The sequence below is a fragment of the Myodes glareolus genome, chromosome X (assembly GCF_982192425.1).
Source record: "Myodes glareolus chromosome X, mMyoGla1.1, whole genome shotgun sequence".
In the NCBI taxonomy this organism is placed as follows: Eukaryota; Metazoa; Chordata; class Mammalia; order Rodentia; family Cricetidae; genus Myodes; species Myodes glareolus.
Window position 1 is genome coordinate 1,568,134 of NC_142053.1, and position 16,144 is coordinate 1,584,277.

The following is a 16,144-nucleotide window of genomic DNA, read 5'->3' on the forward strand; positions in this document are numbered from 1 at the left end:
GGCTATATAGAGAGAATCTGTCTAAAGAAATAAATAAAATGAATGGGTAAAAAGAAGAATCTTTTGGTGTGGTCTGTGAAAGAGAGTGACACAGGATCGTACTCTGTAGCTCAGGCTGGCCTGGTACTTGCTGTGCAACCCAGGCTAATCTCAAAACTCATTATTCCTCTGCTTCTACTTTCCCAGTGCTAGGATTCTAGGTGTGAACCACACACATGGTAAAATAACCAAAATATTACATGTTATCTCAACAAAAATGTTTTAGAGCTGGAGAGATAGCTCAGCTGGTAAAGTTTTGCCTTGCAAACATAAGATTATGAGTTTAATCCCCAGAATCCATATTTTTTTAAAGCCCAAAACTGATGGTATTCATGTGCAATTTCAACCCTGGAGAGATAGACAGGTTGGGGTTCACCAACCTTCTAGCCTAGTGTACTTGGCAAGTTCCAAGCCAGTGAGAGATGCCATCTCCAAAAAAAATAAATAAAATAAAAAAGAAAGACGGGAACAGAATGATACCCAGGTTGCCTTCTGGCGTGCATGCACATGCACGCGCGCACACACACTCACACTCTAAAAATAAAGCACAGGTTCTTATAATGTAGGCACTCCAGCTCCATTGTGCACTTTTTTATTGTAAAAGAGAAAAACAGTAATGACAATATTGGGGCCAGAGAATAGCAACTAACATCCTCCCAGAGTGCTTTGGCATGATCCCAGGGAATCTAGGCACCTGGAGCCCTGAAGACATGGGGGACACTCTGGGGAAAGTGAAGGTCATGCCCACTTCTGGATGCTCACCGGATCTGGTGTGAAAAAATGGGGACACATGAAACAAGGAATGGAAGCCAGGAAATAAATAGGGGCAGGCTAGCATGTCACTTCAGATTCTCCTCCTCCTCTTTCTTTCTCTCTCTCTTTGTGTGTTATAATGGTCTCACTATGTAGCCTAGAGTATCTGGGAACTTGGTGCTCCTCTTGCCTCAATCTCCCCTGTGGAGAGATTACAGGTATGTTCCACTATGTCAGATTAGTTATCTCTGGTTTCCTGGCAGGATGGTTGCAGATCACTAAAAGCTGAGATGACTCCCATCCCCTGACTTTGAATTGCCCAGAACCAGCAATGGGACACCAAGAAGTGGCTTCCCAGGACCTAAGCTTCCTCCCTGTCTTCCCTGCCTTCTCACCGTGTACTTGTCCCATTTCTTCTCTGGGTCATAGGGCTCCCAGCGACTGGCAGGAAAGATGTGCTTGTTCTTCTCATACCAGCTCCTCAGCACCACTTTGCCTGCATGTGACTGGGGAATGAAGGCTGTGATTCAGGGCCATCCTTCCTGACCTTGCCTTCCTGTGACTTCTCCCCAAGGATAACCCCAATGTCAGGCTCAGGGAGTCTTTGCCTGCCCTGTAACCTGGCACTATCATACCTCATCCTTCTCCACAGTGGCATCACTGAGCAGTCGTACATCATCATGAACATCGAAGTTGAAGAGTGGCCCTGGAGGGGAGAAGCAGTAATCCCAAGGCCATACTACTGCCTTTCCCAACATATTAGAGCAAGCTAAGCTAGAATCACTCACCACTCTTCCCTCGTGCTTTGGTGACGATGAAATCGTAGAAGCTGTGATGCTAAGAGCAGAGGGTGGGAAAGGCAAGCTTGATGATCCATCTAGGTCTCTCACCCACTACTCCCCACACTCCTACCTGCAGGGTGGGAGCAGGCACCACTGTGCCTACTAGCCCTGGAAGAGTGCACAACAGTATAGTGACTCTCCTATGAAACAGTGTGCATGACTCAGGGTTGAAGGAACTCACGTGGGGGATGATTAGGTCCTCCTTGATATACATGAGCTGCTCCACCCCTGCTGACCTGAGAGAGATTGGAGAGGATGAATACCTGGAAGTCAATGAGTTGCCACAATACTTTTAATCCTTAATGTTTAAGGGAAGCTGTGTAGTTTAGTGAACCTGGGATAGGAGTCCCAGTGTCCTCCACTTCTGGACTATATCACTAAGGCAGGGCTCTCTCACCTAAGCTCTCTACAGCAGAAGTTAAGAAAAAAAGAGCACAACTCTCCTCTTTGAGGAGCACACTGCTCAGCACAGCATCTTCCCAGCAGTGGAGCAGTCAGCATGGTTGTCTGATACTCTGGCTGGGGAGGCAGGCTCTTCAGGTGCATAACACAGGCACACACAGTGCATAGTTTGCTCACCTGAGCTCACTGAAGTCTTTGCGCAAGATCTCGAGTGCTTTCTGCAGGAACTGCTGCATGGTGTTGCCCTTTTTCATCTGCAGAAGCAAGTATACCAGTGAGTTGGGAAGGAAAGACAACAGCCCAAAGAAATACCTCCAAGAAGACAAAGATCCACCCTGCTATCCACAGAGGTTTCCAAAGCCAAGACTGTCAGTTGCTTTCTATTGAACTCAAGACAAAGGAGCCCTTCCATTGCTTACCTTAACTGTGCGCCGGTGTCCAGAGCCATCCCAGTAACTAAAGGTGATTTCAATCTCTTCACCTACAAAGAAGAGTTGCCTCTTGGTCTAGAGACCCAAGTGCCCAGAGTTCCCTTGGGCTACATAGCCAAGGTGAATATTTGCAAGAGAACTGCTTGGGTCTTAGCCCTGTTCTTTCACTGGCCCAACTCTAGATCACACATATTCAACTCTACTAGAAGTAATTGTTTTTGTGTCTGTTTTGTTTTTGACTTTTCGAGACTGGGTCTCATGTAGCCAAGACTGGCTTCAAACTAGCTATGTAGCGAAAGATGACCTTAAACTTCAGATCCTCTTGCCTTAAGCTCTTGAGTGCTGAGATAACAGACCTAAACAACTGTACCTATACTATACTATATAGTACTCACTCTTGATTTTCTCCTGCTTGGCTTCCCATTCCTGACGCAGCTCTTCCCGAAGCCGATTCTCTTCCTCCTGAGAGGAAATGGACAAAGGATGAGGTTCAGGGCCGCTCCCTGGTCAAGAGTCTCCACCAAGATCAACTTCCTGATCAATACCAAAGTCAACACCAGAGCCAGGCAGTTTTTACCTCCCTGTCCCGGTCAGGCAAGAAGCTCGTATCTACATCAGGGTTCTTCCCCAATTTCCTTTTCTTTGTGGTGATCTCTAGAGCAATGAGACAAAGAACATCTTACCATTTTTCAGAAAACAATTCTGTGGTTTGTTTTTAGACAGTCACATTTATGTAACGCTGAGTGACCTGGAACTCTCATATGTAGACCAGACTGGGCTCAAACTCAGAGATCTTCCTACCTCTGTCTCCTGAGTGCTGGGATTAAAGGCATGTGGCACCATGCCTATACTAAAAATGGTTTTGATCTCCGTGGACCTGTCTGTAAGGTCTCCCAGGTCACTGGAACATGTTTTAAGAACTACTGACTGAGCCAGCCATGGTGGCACACACCTTTAATCCCAGCACTCTCAAGAGGAGAGGCATGTAGATCAGAGTTTAAGTCCAGCTTGGTGTACACAGTGAGTGCTAGACATACCACAACTACAGTTAAACCTTGTCTTAAAAATAATCATTCATGTGATGGTGGCACACACCTTTAATCCCAGCACTCGGGAGGCAAAGGAAGGCAGATCTTTGGGAGTTTAAGGCTAGCCTGATCTACAAAGCAAGTTCTAGAACTTCTAGGGCTATTACACAGAAAAACCTTGTTTCAAAAAACCCTAAAATAAATAAATAAAAACAAAGGGAATAAAACAGAACTACTAACCTAAATAAATAACAAGCATAAACTAAAAAAAATAATCATAGATGCCAGGGAGCTGGGTGTCCAGTTCCTATTGCTAAGACCTCAAAATGATGGAAAGGGAAAACCCACCACCAGTGCTTTTCAAAAGTCCCAGTGAACTCGGAGTAGTGGCACACACCTGTAATCCTAGCACTCAGAAGGCTGAGGCAACAGCACTGAAATTTAGAGGCCAGCCTAGGATATACAGTAAGACTATCTGAAAGAAAAAGATCCCACTAATACACAGTGAGGTTGACAACCTTTCCACTAGCCTGTGCAATCTAGAATTGCTCCTAAGGTAGAGGCAAGACGACTATCAAGGCCAGACTGAGCTACGTAAGACCCTGTCTCAAAATTAATCAAACACTACTTGCCACCTAGAGCCCTGAGCACTACTGAATGTGTATCTAGCTCAACAAGCTATCTAATGGTATTATTTCAGATACAGTTGGGTTAAATGTACTACTAAACTAAAGTGGAAGGGCCCAGTGTGGTAGTACACACTTATAATCTTAGCATTGAGGAAAATCAAGAGGATTGGGAGTTCAAGGCCAGCCTTAGCTACATGAGACCCTGTCTCAATAAAAGAAATTTTAAGAAATTACAGTGGCAGGAAACAACCACAAGAAGGGGGACCTACATGACTAAGATAACAACTATTACCTAACTTAATCCAAGTCCTCAAATGCATCCTTTGTCCTGTTATTTCAGTCCAACTGTTTCACTTCATTATCTATTTGTCCTACCTCCTCCCATCTCTGCAACTAATGAAATACTCATCCTTCATACCCAACCCAACTATTCCCCATGATTCTTTCTCTCACACATGGATCTAGTAATTTCCCCTGGGCTCTAAAAAGCAGCATTCCTGAGTGTCCGGAGTCCATACTGACTGTGTAGCCTGGCCAGGCACAGAACAGATATACATACATAGGGCTGTACATTAGAGGCACTGGATTTCAGAAGATATAAGATCAAATTCACCAATCACTACCAATGCCCTGTGGTCACCTATGGTGAGCAGTTACAATACCTGGCAGTGGCCAGGCATGGCACACACTTTAATGCCAGTACTCAGGGAGGCAGAGGCAGGTGAATTGCTGTGAGTTCAAGGCCAGTCTTGTCTACAAAGTGAGTTCCAGACAGCAAGAACTCTATTTTGGAAAACCAAAACCATACCAAATCAAACAAACAAACAAACAAACAAAAAAACCGCACAATACCTGGCAATGTAGTTACAAACATTCCCATTATTTCAGAAAGTTTCAGCAGGCTATCTTCTTCCCTCGGTTTATCCTGTGTGCCCCAAAGGACAGCTTCTGGATCTTTTAGACCAGGCACTAGTCCTCTGGTAACTTCCCACACATGGGACTCCTGTACAGGGACTACTGACTGGCCTTGCTCTGACTCAGTCTCCTGCTGCCAGTACCTCTGCACTTTAGCTTTAAAACCATGGTGCTGCCTTAGTTCTGTTTTCTCTTACCCTGTGTGAAACTGGGAACCACAAGCCCAGTAGGTGACCAGGGCTAAAAAATGAGTGTGCTTCTTCCTTTGCCGGCCCAAATGTTAGCCCAAATGCCAGGACAGAGCTCTGGCTGGCAGTGCCCTCACCTTCCCTCTCCAGTTCCTCCTCATACATGGCCACCTCTTCCTCCTCTTCACCTCCCTCCTCTTCTTCCTCCAAGGTGAAGGACAGGCTAGAGATCTTCCGCTTGGCCTCCTTCTTGCGCTCCTTCTCTCGCAGCTTCTCTAGCTTCCTACCAAGGCATGGATGGCCATCATGCCCCATGTTCCTGCCCTGAGGCCCCTTCTCTGACCCAGAGCCACTGTGTGCCTAGCAAGGGGTCCACTTAGCACAGGCTGGATCTCCCCAGCACCCCAGAGGGATTCTATTTGCCCTAGTTTACTTCAAGCTCAAGGGCAGGGCTCTGATTATGACACACCAAGCATAAAGGACACAGGGGTCATGGGACAGAGAGGAATGGGGACAATGCAGGATGTTCAGGCACCCAGTAAAAAGAAAGGGCTCAGAAAGGACTCACCACCTTTACAGAGGAACAGAAAGAAAGATAAACCTGGAAAGTGAGAACCAGCGTGGAGCTCAATAGATACCACAACTGCTCCCAAGGCAGAAAATGGGGTCTCCCTGTGGAATGGGGATGGGAACAGCCTGACCCACCCCAGGAATTCCCAAGCACTAGCTTTACTATAAGGGGAGGGCTGCTTAGAGAGGATGGGGGACCCACAGCTGCAACTCCTTTGACTGTTCCTTTTTTGCCAGCTGCTTCTCTCTCTCCTTCACCAGTGCCTCCTGTTTGGCCTTCATGTCATTCAGGGTTACGAGACCTGTGAGGCAAGGAGATAAGGGAGGAAAGGCTGGTCATCCAGGGCCAGTGAAGGAGTAGCTCCTGGGTCTGGAAGAAGGTGGCACAACCATGTCTTGCTTACCCACAGTACTGGACTTGAGCTCTGCTTCCACAGCGTCATAGTGGGCAGAAAACTTCTTATCAATGTTGGATTTCATTATATTCTCCTGCAGGGGAGGGACACATCAGTGAAGGCCATCCACCACTCCACTGTAGAAGTGAAAGAGTAGCTGTGGGTCCCAGATCGGTACCCAGACACACTATAATATAATCTTAAAAACACACACACACACACCCTTCCTTTTCTGAGTGGAAGGGTCCATGAAGCTAGGAAGGCTAAAGTAGCCAAAGGTGATCCTTTCCCTGGCATCCCTAAGCTGCTCTGGCCCCTTCAGGTCTCCAGCTGGGCATCAGCACTGCCTCAGTACCCTACAGCCACTACCATACTCACCTTTGGCCTTTTTTCTTACCCAGCCTTTAAGTTGAAGATCCTGAGACCCAAACCATGAGATTTCAGGAAAGAATAAACAAGAAAATGAGGGATCCCTGTGACAATTTTCCTTCTTTTTGGCCCAGTATGCTGTCAGCAGCTATCCAGGTCACTGTTCTTCAGTCCAGTCCTATCTTAATAGGTACCGTTTAGGTCCCTCTCTGACCAGGACCTCCAAATGAATGGCCAGCAGAAGTATACTTCCAGCTGCCACTGAGGCAATGAGGTCAGAACTAGAGAACTACGTGCCAATCCAAGCATGACTGAGGGTTGATGATACCTCCATCTGATGCCTGGTTCTTGGGTTTGGTTTCTCACTTCCCTAGATAGGGCCTGTTCTCACCTGGAGAGCTAATGCCCTGCTCTTGTCAGGAGTCTTGCCCAAAGGATTAAGCCAAGGTCTCCTCAGTACCACGACCCTGAATCCAGCGGCCATTCACTGAAGAGCCCTGAGGGACACATTAGTACTCTGGGATGCTAAAGGCTCTGGAATGAGCTTCAGGGGCATACTCCTGTGCCTCTCCACAGGAAATGAGCTCTTCCCTGTATGTTTTGGAAGGCTGGGAACATGAACTAGGAAACTCTGTGCTCAAGTCTCACAAACATCAATGCCAAAACTGTGGATCCCTCCTGCTGAAGTTTTCACAAGCTAGTGGTCTCAATCTCTGACACAGCCCAACACTGAGCCCACTTTACAGATTACACTGTCTCAGCTGGCTTCCAATCCCAGTCAGAGATGCACAACCAAGTCCCGCCCCCGGTGCGGGGCCCGCCCTCTGGGCTCTCCTAGCCCGCCTAGGGGTCTCCCAGAGCCAAGCAGCATGAGAACGCCAGGGGGCCCGCGCGAAGCGCGTGCTCTGAGGCGCCCGGGCCTGGCCCACACCTCTGCGATCCTCTGCTTCATCTGCTCCATTTGCTCACGCTGTTTCTCCCTTTTCTTCATTAGGTGCATGGCGCGGCCCGCCTCGCTTGCAGCGCCCTTATACTGAGCCATAGTGGCTGGCTATGGCGGTAGTAGCAGCGACGGCGACGAGCGGCAGCGACGACAACGACCGTGGCGGTAGAGACTTCTGCTTGAAGGAGTCCTGGCGACGGCGGTTTAGTCAGCTGACTATGACGTCACCCACCAGGGAACGTACGAACGCCGGCCCTGCCTTACGCCCCTGTGACTCTGGCACGTGATCACACCTCGCCCCGCCCAACAGGAGGCTGGGCTAGTTCCTTCCCTAACCGTGTTTTGATAAACGACAAGTTCTGCTCGCTCTTTTGTGACAGAGCTGTGTCCCCTAGTTTCTTGCATGCCCTCAAAGTTAACTGTTGTCTTAAACTAGACCTACAGTCTCCTTATAGTCTCTCCTGTTGGCCCCAACACTGAGCGCAACGCTTCCCTGAGTTGGTTCTTAGAGCTATTTGAGCTGTCTTATGGTCAGGTGTCCTCATAACTCTGAGGCTATTTCCCCTACTTTGTCACAGACTGACACTTATTTTGTAGCTTGGGTTTTTTTTTTCCTGAGACAAAAGTTCTCTGTGTTACCTCAGCTGTCCTGGAACTTACTCTATAGACCACCAGGCTGGCCTCAAATTCACAGAGCTCTGCCTGCCCCCACCTCTTAGTGACTTGGATTTTTTGTTATCATCCAAGGCTAAATAGGTCCCTTTGCTTCCCTAGGACTGAAGCTGGCTCCTAATCCCCTCTTGAAAATTTGTGTGTGAGACTGAAGAGATGGCTCAGGCAGTGATGGGTACTAGAGGAGAGGTACTTCCAGAGGACCCAGGTTCAATCCCCAGCAACCACATAGCAGCTCACAACAGATTGTAACTCCAGTTCTTGGAGATCCAACTCCCTCTACCTGCCTTTGCAGACAGCAGACATGCAAGTGGTGCACATTTGTCTAAGGAAAACACCCATACACATAAAATGTTAAATTTGTATATATGTGTGTGTGTGTGTGTGTGTGTGTGTGTGTGCATACGTCATGGAACAGGTGCAGAGATCATATTATGGAGCTGGGCTCCGAAGATCAAATTCAAGGTTGCCTGGAAAGTGCCTTAATCCATTGAGTCATCTCACCCGTGCTTCCCTGCCTCAGAGAGCCCAGAATAGCCTTGAACCCAAAGTCTCCATACCTAGATGCCTTCTCTATGACTTAGAAACCACTACTGCAGCTGGGCAGTGGTGGCACACACCTTTAAACCCAGCACTCAGAAGGCAGAGGTAGGCAGAGTTCAAGGCCAACCTGGCTTACATACTGAGTTCCAGGACAGCCAGAGCTGTTATACAGAGAAAACCTGTCTCAAGATATCAAAAAGATAAGAAGCCACAAGTGCAAAGATGACACAACACCAGTTGTTGATCGACCTACTTCACCCTTGAGGATACAATCCTAATTCCCGAAGCTAAACTGCTGCATTCCTGCAAAACAACCAAACAAACTTTGAGCAAAGAACCTAAAGATCCAGATTCAGGTTTCAACAGTTTTATTGGGAGGTTTTTGTTTTCTGTGAAATACACTAGAGATTGAGGAAGGGAACACATTCACTTTGCAAGATAAGGTTTTCCCACCACTAAAGGAAAAGATATGGGGCAGGGCATACTGGGGTTTGGATCCACTTTCCCACCTCCTTCTGCTTTGCTCACATTTGCTTTTTATCAGAGAACACAACACAAAGACAAGAAATTAAAAATAGATCAACTCCCAAAGGAGGCCACACCTAAACCTTCACCCAACCCAGACTTTGCCAGGGCTGGGAGAGGCCAGGGCAGCTCACTCTACAGCCCCAGGCTGCACAGAAAGGCTGAGGGACAGGTAGGCTATTGTTAATAAATTAGAATAAATTATAAGGGGGAGAAGGAATGCAATTTTGTGCTGGGAGGGGTCCCTTCTCTCCAACACATAAGTGTTGGGGGAGGAGACAAAGGCCACTACATTGGGAGTAAGAACAGTGGGGGCAGAGTCAGTTTTTCCTCTACTCCTTCCCAAACAGCAGAATTAGGGTGTACATACACACACACACACACACACACACACACACACACACACACACACACACAGGAATCCTCTTTTCCTAGAACAAGGGTAGGCCAAGAAAGAGGATACTATCCAACCCCCATCTCCCAAACTATCGCTAAGGTTAAGGATTTGGTCAGTGAATCAAATCAATAAGGTGGGTGATCGGAATGCAGTGGGGGAAGCAGAAGATGCTGGAAACAGGGATGTGCCCAGCCATACCATCTTCCCTGCCCCAGAGAAGGACATACAGGTTGGGGAGAGGGTAGTAGGGGCTGAAGGAGGGGAGTCAGCAATCACTGATCAGCCTCTCCAAAGACATCATTCTGTTTGCGCTTCATGTTCTCAAAATCAAAGGCAGACCCAGCCATGCGTTTGTAGATATCTTTGATGTCATTGCAGGTGGTCTCAAAGTGTGTGGTGGCATCATAGGAGCAGGAACAAAACACCTGTAAATAGGCAAAGACCCAGGGCTCAGAGAAGTCAGACAGAGGATCTTGGATGGGCATCAAGAGGCAGGGCTGACTGAGACAGGTTTCTTACCTGACTCTCGGAACCATCATCAATGGGTTCATACAAATCACTTATAGCCACAAACCTGCAGGGCAAATGGAAAACAGAGGTAGATTAAAGTTTCACAGTAGGCCTTGTCCATTCCTGGTCTTCAACCCAGCCTGCCCAGTTTGGCTCAGCCCCTCACTTCTGGTCAATGGGTTCCAACAGCTCCAATGCAGGCTCAACTTCCTTCTCCGGTTCTGCAGTTTCCACGGTGGTGCTGGCAATGGCGATGTATTTGCCCTGTGCTGCCACGTTGTGCGCATAGGAGATCATGCACACATAGATGTCTGACCACAAGAAGCGCTCAGTTAACATATGCCAGGGGAAATGACCACACAAAAAGGTAGTTCTTAGACAATGGACAGGAATCTGGTCCACCTGCCCCTCCCCAGACCAACATGCAGGCAGCATTTAAACTGTCGCTCTCATAAAGAAGGGAAGGCCATCCAATCCCAGGTATATTCCATAATAAAATGTCACAAGAAGCCCCAAGACTTCCTGTGAAAATAGAGGCATAGCAACAGAAGGTAGCCCCTCATGGCTTGGCCTACCTGACTTCCTGTTGACCTGGTTCTGAGGGATGATAATTTGACAGGAATTGGCATCATTGGTGTTCTTGATGGGGTGGCTGAGGATACAGATGATGCGAATAACCTGGCCAGCCTTCCGTACACGGTCTGGGATGTAGCTAGGGTCACAGATCAGCTGCTTGCAGCGCGCCACCTGTGAAGGCACCAGAAGACTTTACACCTGTCAGATTACCCCTTGCCCTGTATAGTAGTAAGCCAAGTCAAAAGTCAAGCCAGGCAGCTGAGTTGTCATCACCACCCCTCCTGTGCATATAGCCCCTTTCTTGAAGCTCAGAGAGGTGAGCCCTCACATACAGGGCTAGGTGGTGACCCTACTGCTGAAACACAATGATCACAAACACTTTTTTTGCTGTTGATGGGGTTTTTGTTTGAGTCTATTTGGCCCAAACTGGTCTCAAACTCAGGATCTTCCTCCTTTTGCCACCTCAGTGCTCATGCACCACCATACCAGGCTGAAGGATGCTTTCTTGGACGGGGGCATGTCTCAGTTGGTAAAATGCTTGCCTGTCATGCATTAAACCTTAGATTAGATTTCTAGCACTGCATAAACCAGGTATGTTGACACACACCTGTAATCCCAGCATGAAGAAGGTGGAAGTGCAAGGATTAAGAGTTCATTCTCAGCGATATAGACTATTTGAAGTCAGCCTGGGATACATGATACCCTTTCCAAAAGAATGCTTTCAGGACAAGACACAGCATGTGACTTCTGAAGATTACACCTTGATTTAAATCCATCTGCCTCTGCCTCCCTAGTACTGGAATTACAGGCACGTACCACCTTACCTAGCAATTTGAAGGATACTTTCTGCCAACAGGAATAGCTATGTAGATTTTTATTGATCACCCAGTTCCTAGCTATGAGGCTCTCAGGGTTAAGCAACAGCAAACTTATCAGCATTAAGGCTCCCTATGAACATAGCCCTAAAGAAGACTAAACCTTAACTAAACCGCAGTAACAAATGCACAAGGCATAATTACCTCTCCCTCAGATTTCACACCCACCACCTTGCCATTCTCCATGATGATGTCATCCACAGGTTTGTTCAGCATATATGTTCCCCCATAGATGGCACTCAATCTGTAGTAAGGAAAATGATGGGGAAGTTTTCTCAGCAGAATGGGGACCAAATCTACTGTACTATTCCCACCTTACCAGTGAGTAGAGAAAACTGCCCACATAGGCAATATTTAGCTCCAACCATTTCAGGTGTCCTTCCTATGAACTTGGGGCCCATCTTGGCATACTCCTTCCTCTCTGGAGTTTCCATCCAGAATATTCTATTTTGCAAAGGGCCAGTGAGCATAGCATAAAGGAGTAGCTCCACAAAGAAAGAGCCCAGGAATTCAGAATAAAGGACTCTGGAAAAGAGCCAGCTTGCAAGAAAGCCGAACCTCAAGGTTCTGGGGTCCTAGAATTAGTACTCGTGCTACCAGGAGTTGGGGAAAATATGTTAATGGCGATCTTCTCCTTTACTTCATATTTCATTTACTTTTAAAATAATTTTTTATAGTCACTATTTTATGTGTATGTATTATATTTACTCATGTCTGTATACCACGTGAATTCTTGGTGCCTATGGAAGTCAAATGAGGGTGTTAGATTCCCTAAAACTGGAGTTATGGACAGTTGTGAGCTACCATGTGGGTCAGAATTGAACCTGGGCCCTCTGTAAAAATAAGTGCTTTTTGGTGGTGGCACACGCCTTTAATCTCAGCACTTGGGAGGAGAGACAGGCAGACCTCTGTGAGTTTGAGGTCAGCCTGTTCTACAGAGTGAGTTCCAGAACAAGCTCTAAAGCTACAGAGAAACCCTGTCTCAAAAAACCAAAACCAAAACAAAACAAGTGCTCTTATAACCTGAGCCAACTCTCCAGACTTTACTCTGCACTTTAATGTACTAGGGCTGTGCCCTCATTACCTAAGGATGGAACAATGTATATGAAGATTAGATGGGAAAGTAGGAGATGTCACAAAAATGCTCAAGGAGATAATTTCCATTCTTGGCCTTAGTCTCTTATTTATTTCATTTTATTTTGGTGTTTTGAGACAGGGTTTCTCTGTGTAGCAGCCCTGGCTATCCTAGAACTCACAGAGATTCACCTGCCTCTGCCTCCCAAATGTTGGGAGGCTTGCACTACCACCTGGCTTATTGGCCTTAGTATTATACATTAATGCCAGTTGGGAGAAAAAAAAAACAGGTCCTCACCTTGCAAAGCCCTGGGGCAGCTCACCCAAGCCATAGAGTGGGTACAAATATGGGCTCTTGCCATACCGGGCCAAAGACTCACTGTACAACTTGATGCGGTTAATAGTCTCAAGACAGGGCTGATCTAGGTAGCTGGGGAACAAGAGAAGATGCTTTGACAGCAGCCCCCCTGCTCACCTTCAAAGACAACAACATTCAGCCTTCCCACCACCCTTTGTGACCTGCAAAGGTATGGGTCAAATGGAAGAGAGGGATGGAAATTAACAGGTGAGCTTGTAAAAGGGATATGCAGGGTGAGCAGTGGATACAATAGGCAGGTATGGGGAAGGTAAGATGCAAGCCAGACAAAGGGGTTCCTGCCACCAGCGAGCTTTCCTCACTCATCAGTGCGGTAGAGCGCCAAGGCGTGGCCAGTGAAATCAATGACATCTTGGCCCAGATCAAACTTCCGGTAGACATCGCGCATGCTGGTAGTCTGGGGGTCGACACCCTCAAAGGTTTTGGGGTCATTCTCATCAAAGTTTGCCACAAACACCAAGAATTTTCGGAAGCGTCGTTTTTCAAACATGCCCATCAGATCTGAAGGAAGGGTATTGAGAAGACCCTTTGTATTACTGGGGCATAAAACTCCTCTTTCCACCAAAACAGGCCAAGAAAGTTGGTATCCTGGCTCCCACCAGAGCTCAGTCATGTAACCCTGCCCCACCCTTCTCAGTCTCAGTTTTTCTGTTTGTAGAAAGAGGCCCTCCCAGCTCCACTTGGGGATGTTATGGGGATCAGGTAGGCCCTCTGACAAAAAGAAATCCTCCTCTATGAGCTTCCTTTCTGGCAATTTGCCAGGATAGATAGTACTGTCCAATAAAGGTACTATAAAGCAAGGGGCCTCTGGTACTATGTGGAGCTAAGATTAGGCTTAGGCAAATGGGAGCCTTTTGCGAATCTTGAGAATAGTCTGCCTCCTCCTGTCCCCTTATTCTCTGGTTAAGAAGATTCATACTCACTAGAAGCCAAGGCCTCAGTCTCAGTGGATGGTACTTTGTAGATCTTGCCTCCCTTGTATACAAAGCTTCCCTCTACCACCTTGAAGTCCAGATAACGAGTCACTTCTGTATACAGTAGCATCTTTACTAGTTGACCTGTGTCCAGAGAGAAGAAGGGACATCAGTGGGGCTTCCTTCAAAAGCTGTCAGTTGTTTGACTGACCTTTTTCTGGAGCTTAACCCTTCCCTCTGGTCTTCCCAATCACCACTACACCCCAGTCAACCATATACAACATCTTCTTAATCTCGCTCACCATTGGCCATGAGGAATTTTGGGATCAAGTCAACATTCCAGTCTCGGCCACGGCCCATTGACTCAGGGGGCCCTTCCAGCAACTGAAAGCGCTTATATAGCTGAAAGTAGAATAGGAAGAAAAAAAAATGTCAAGGACCACCTATCCCTCTCCCACTCTCCTGCCCAGGACCTGGAAATTACTTTACCCCATGCACCTATGTGAGAAACTAACAAGGGGTCTGGGTCTAAGCCTAGCTCCAAGAAGCCTTACCTCCTCCAGGGGTGTGATGGAAGAGCTCTCACCCCCATAGTAGGGGTTCCGGTCCATGTGCAGCACCTTCTTTCCATTCACAGACATGATGCCAGACAGGATGCATTCCTAGGGAAGGGGGTGGCATTGACAGCTACACGCCCATTTATTTGCCTTCTGACCTGCATCCCTGATTTGTGCCTGACACAAACCCGCCACAAATTTCACAATGTAAAGCCCTGGCTTTTGTAACGCCTAACACTGGGGAGAGGGAAGATGGTTTCATGTGATGTCTCCTTTATAACCCTGCTGGGCAAAACGGTGAACTACTAGAGCATTAAAGTAGACTTAGGGAGGCAGAGCTTCCACCAGACCCAAGGACAGTCTTCTACCACCAACAAGTCAAGAAAGTATCTACCTGCTTTGAGCCCACAAAAGATAAGACAACGAATCTGGAGAAGAACCAGTTCAAAGGGTCTTTGAAAGGGAAGGCCAGACCTTGAAATCCCAGACCCCACCCTGAGCTGCTCCTCCATCAAAGGACAGTAACCCCTGACCCTTCTGGCCCTATCTACTGGTCCAGATTCAAGATGCAAACCAACAAGATTTAGAGGAAGCGGGGAAGACAAACACCCCACCCTCACCATCACTGTCACTAGCCCAAGGACAAAGGCCGAGGATACATTCAGCCTGAGATCTCCATGAAAAACCGGGTTGGGGTAGAGGGAATGTGCTAACTATTCCCCCACTGCTGTTGCTTCTAGAACATTCCTTGGGTTTCTCCATCCCCTCCCAAAAGGCAGAAAAGCCGGATGAGAGCCCATCCTTGGAAAGCCCCCATACCCAAACCTTCATACTCCATGTCCTAGTGTGATCACCACAAAATGGTGAGGGATGCTAATCAAGGATGCTAAGCAAGTGATGAGTGCGGACGATGGATGGGAGCTGGGTGCAACTGGTCCAGTAGGGGGAGGGGGAAGTTTTCCATCTCGGTGACACAAATAAGGAAAATGAGAGGGGTCCGGGTTTAAGGACTAGGGTACGGGGGTACAGGCTGAAAGGGGGCCCTCTACGGGGACTTGAGAACATGACAGCGCAGTAGAGTCGACATCATAGGGTGAGGTAGAGGGGTGGGCGCGGGGCTGACTTTGCCAGGACAGGAGGAGACAGGACCGCAATGATGGGAGAATGAGTCGGGTGGCCAGAGCTCTGCATCACCACGGGGAATGGGAAAGGCAGGATGCATGGCTATGAGCGCCGGAGATGGCACTTACGGTAAGACCTGTCCCCAGCACAATCACATCGTATTCCTCGTCCATGGTCAGGTCTTGGTATCAGCGCCCGCTCGGCTCCTCCTCCTCCTTCACCACAGCAGTCGCTGCCGTTGCCACCGCACTGAACCAAAGATGGCGGCTATCAGTCGTCTCCCTATCCCTCCGCCGCGTCAAAGAGTCCCTCTCCCTCTTCGGGCCCTACCACGCCCTACCGAAATCACTTTTTTCCCCCGCTTGTTTTCTGGAAGGGTTTCCGGCGCCTGAGACCCAGCACCAGCACGACTCCGGGTACAACGACAATCTTTACGAGTCCAGAGAAATACGGGGCGGGGCGGGGCGGGGCGGGGCGGGCCCGTTGCAGGTGCTGCGCC

The 16,144-nt window shown here is 47.9% G+C and overlaps 2 protein-coding genes across 2 annotated transcripts; both read right to left on the bottom strand.

Annotated features, from left to right (window-relative positions):
• Positions 1-615: 615 nt before the first annotated feature.
• On the bottom strand, positions 616-7,716 carry Fam50a (family with sequence similarity 50 member A). Its single transcript, XM_048457599.3, has 13 exons — positions 7,493-7,716; positions 6,202-6,286; positions 6,000-6,099; positions 5,365-5,510; positions 3,045-3,121; positions 2,863-2,929; positions 2,456-2,517; positions 2,214-2,290; positions 1,816-1,870; positions 1,581-1,629; positions 1,428-1,498; positions 1,188-1,298; positions 616-806 (listed from the first exon to the last, which is right to left on the bottom strand). The coding sequence occupies exons 1-13, from the start codon at positions 7,601-7,603 to the stop codon at positions 798-800; spliced, it is 1,020 nt and encodes a 339-aa protein (XP_048313556.1). The 5' UTR covers positions 7,604-7,716; the 3' UTR covers positions 616-797.
• Positions 7,717-9,070: 1,354 nt separating this feature from the next.
• On the bottom strand, positions 9,071-16,106 carry Gdi1 (GDP dissociation inhibitor 1). The gene is made up of 12 exons (XM_048457545.3): positions 15,986-16,106; positions 15,774-15,894; positions 14,521-14,628; positions 14,269-14,368; positions 13,976-14,110; positions 13,355-13,553; positions 12,975-13,106; positions 11,747-11,846; positions 10,727-10,898; positions 10,318-10,462; positions 10,161-10,215; positions 9,071-10,066 (listed from the first exon to the last, which is right to left on the bottom strand). Exons 2-12 carry the CDS (start codon positions 15,816-15,818, stop codon positions 9,914-9,916), a joined length of 1,344 nt encoding a protein of 447 aa, XP_048313502.1. The 5' UTR covers positions 15,819-15,894; positions 15,986-16,106; the 3' UTR covers positions 9,071-9,913.
• Between the last annotated feature and the right edge of the window lie 38 nt (positions 16,107-16,144).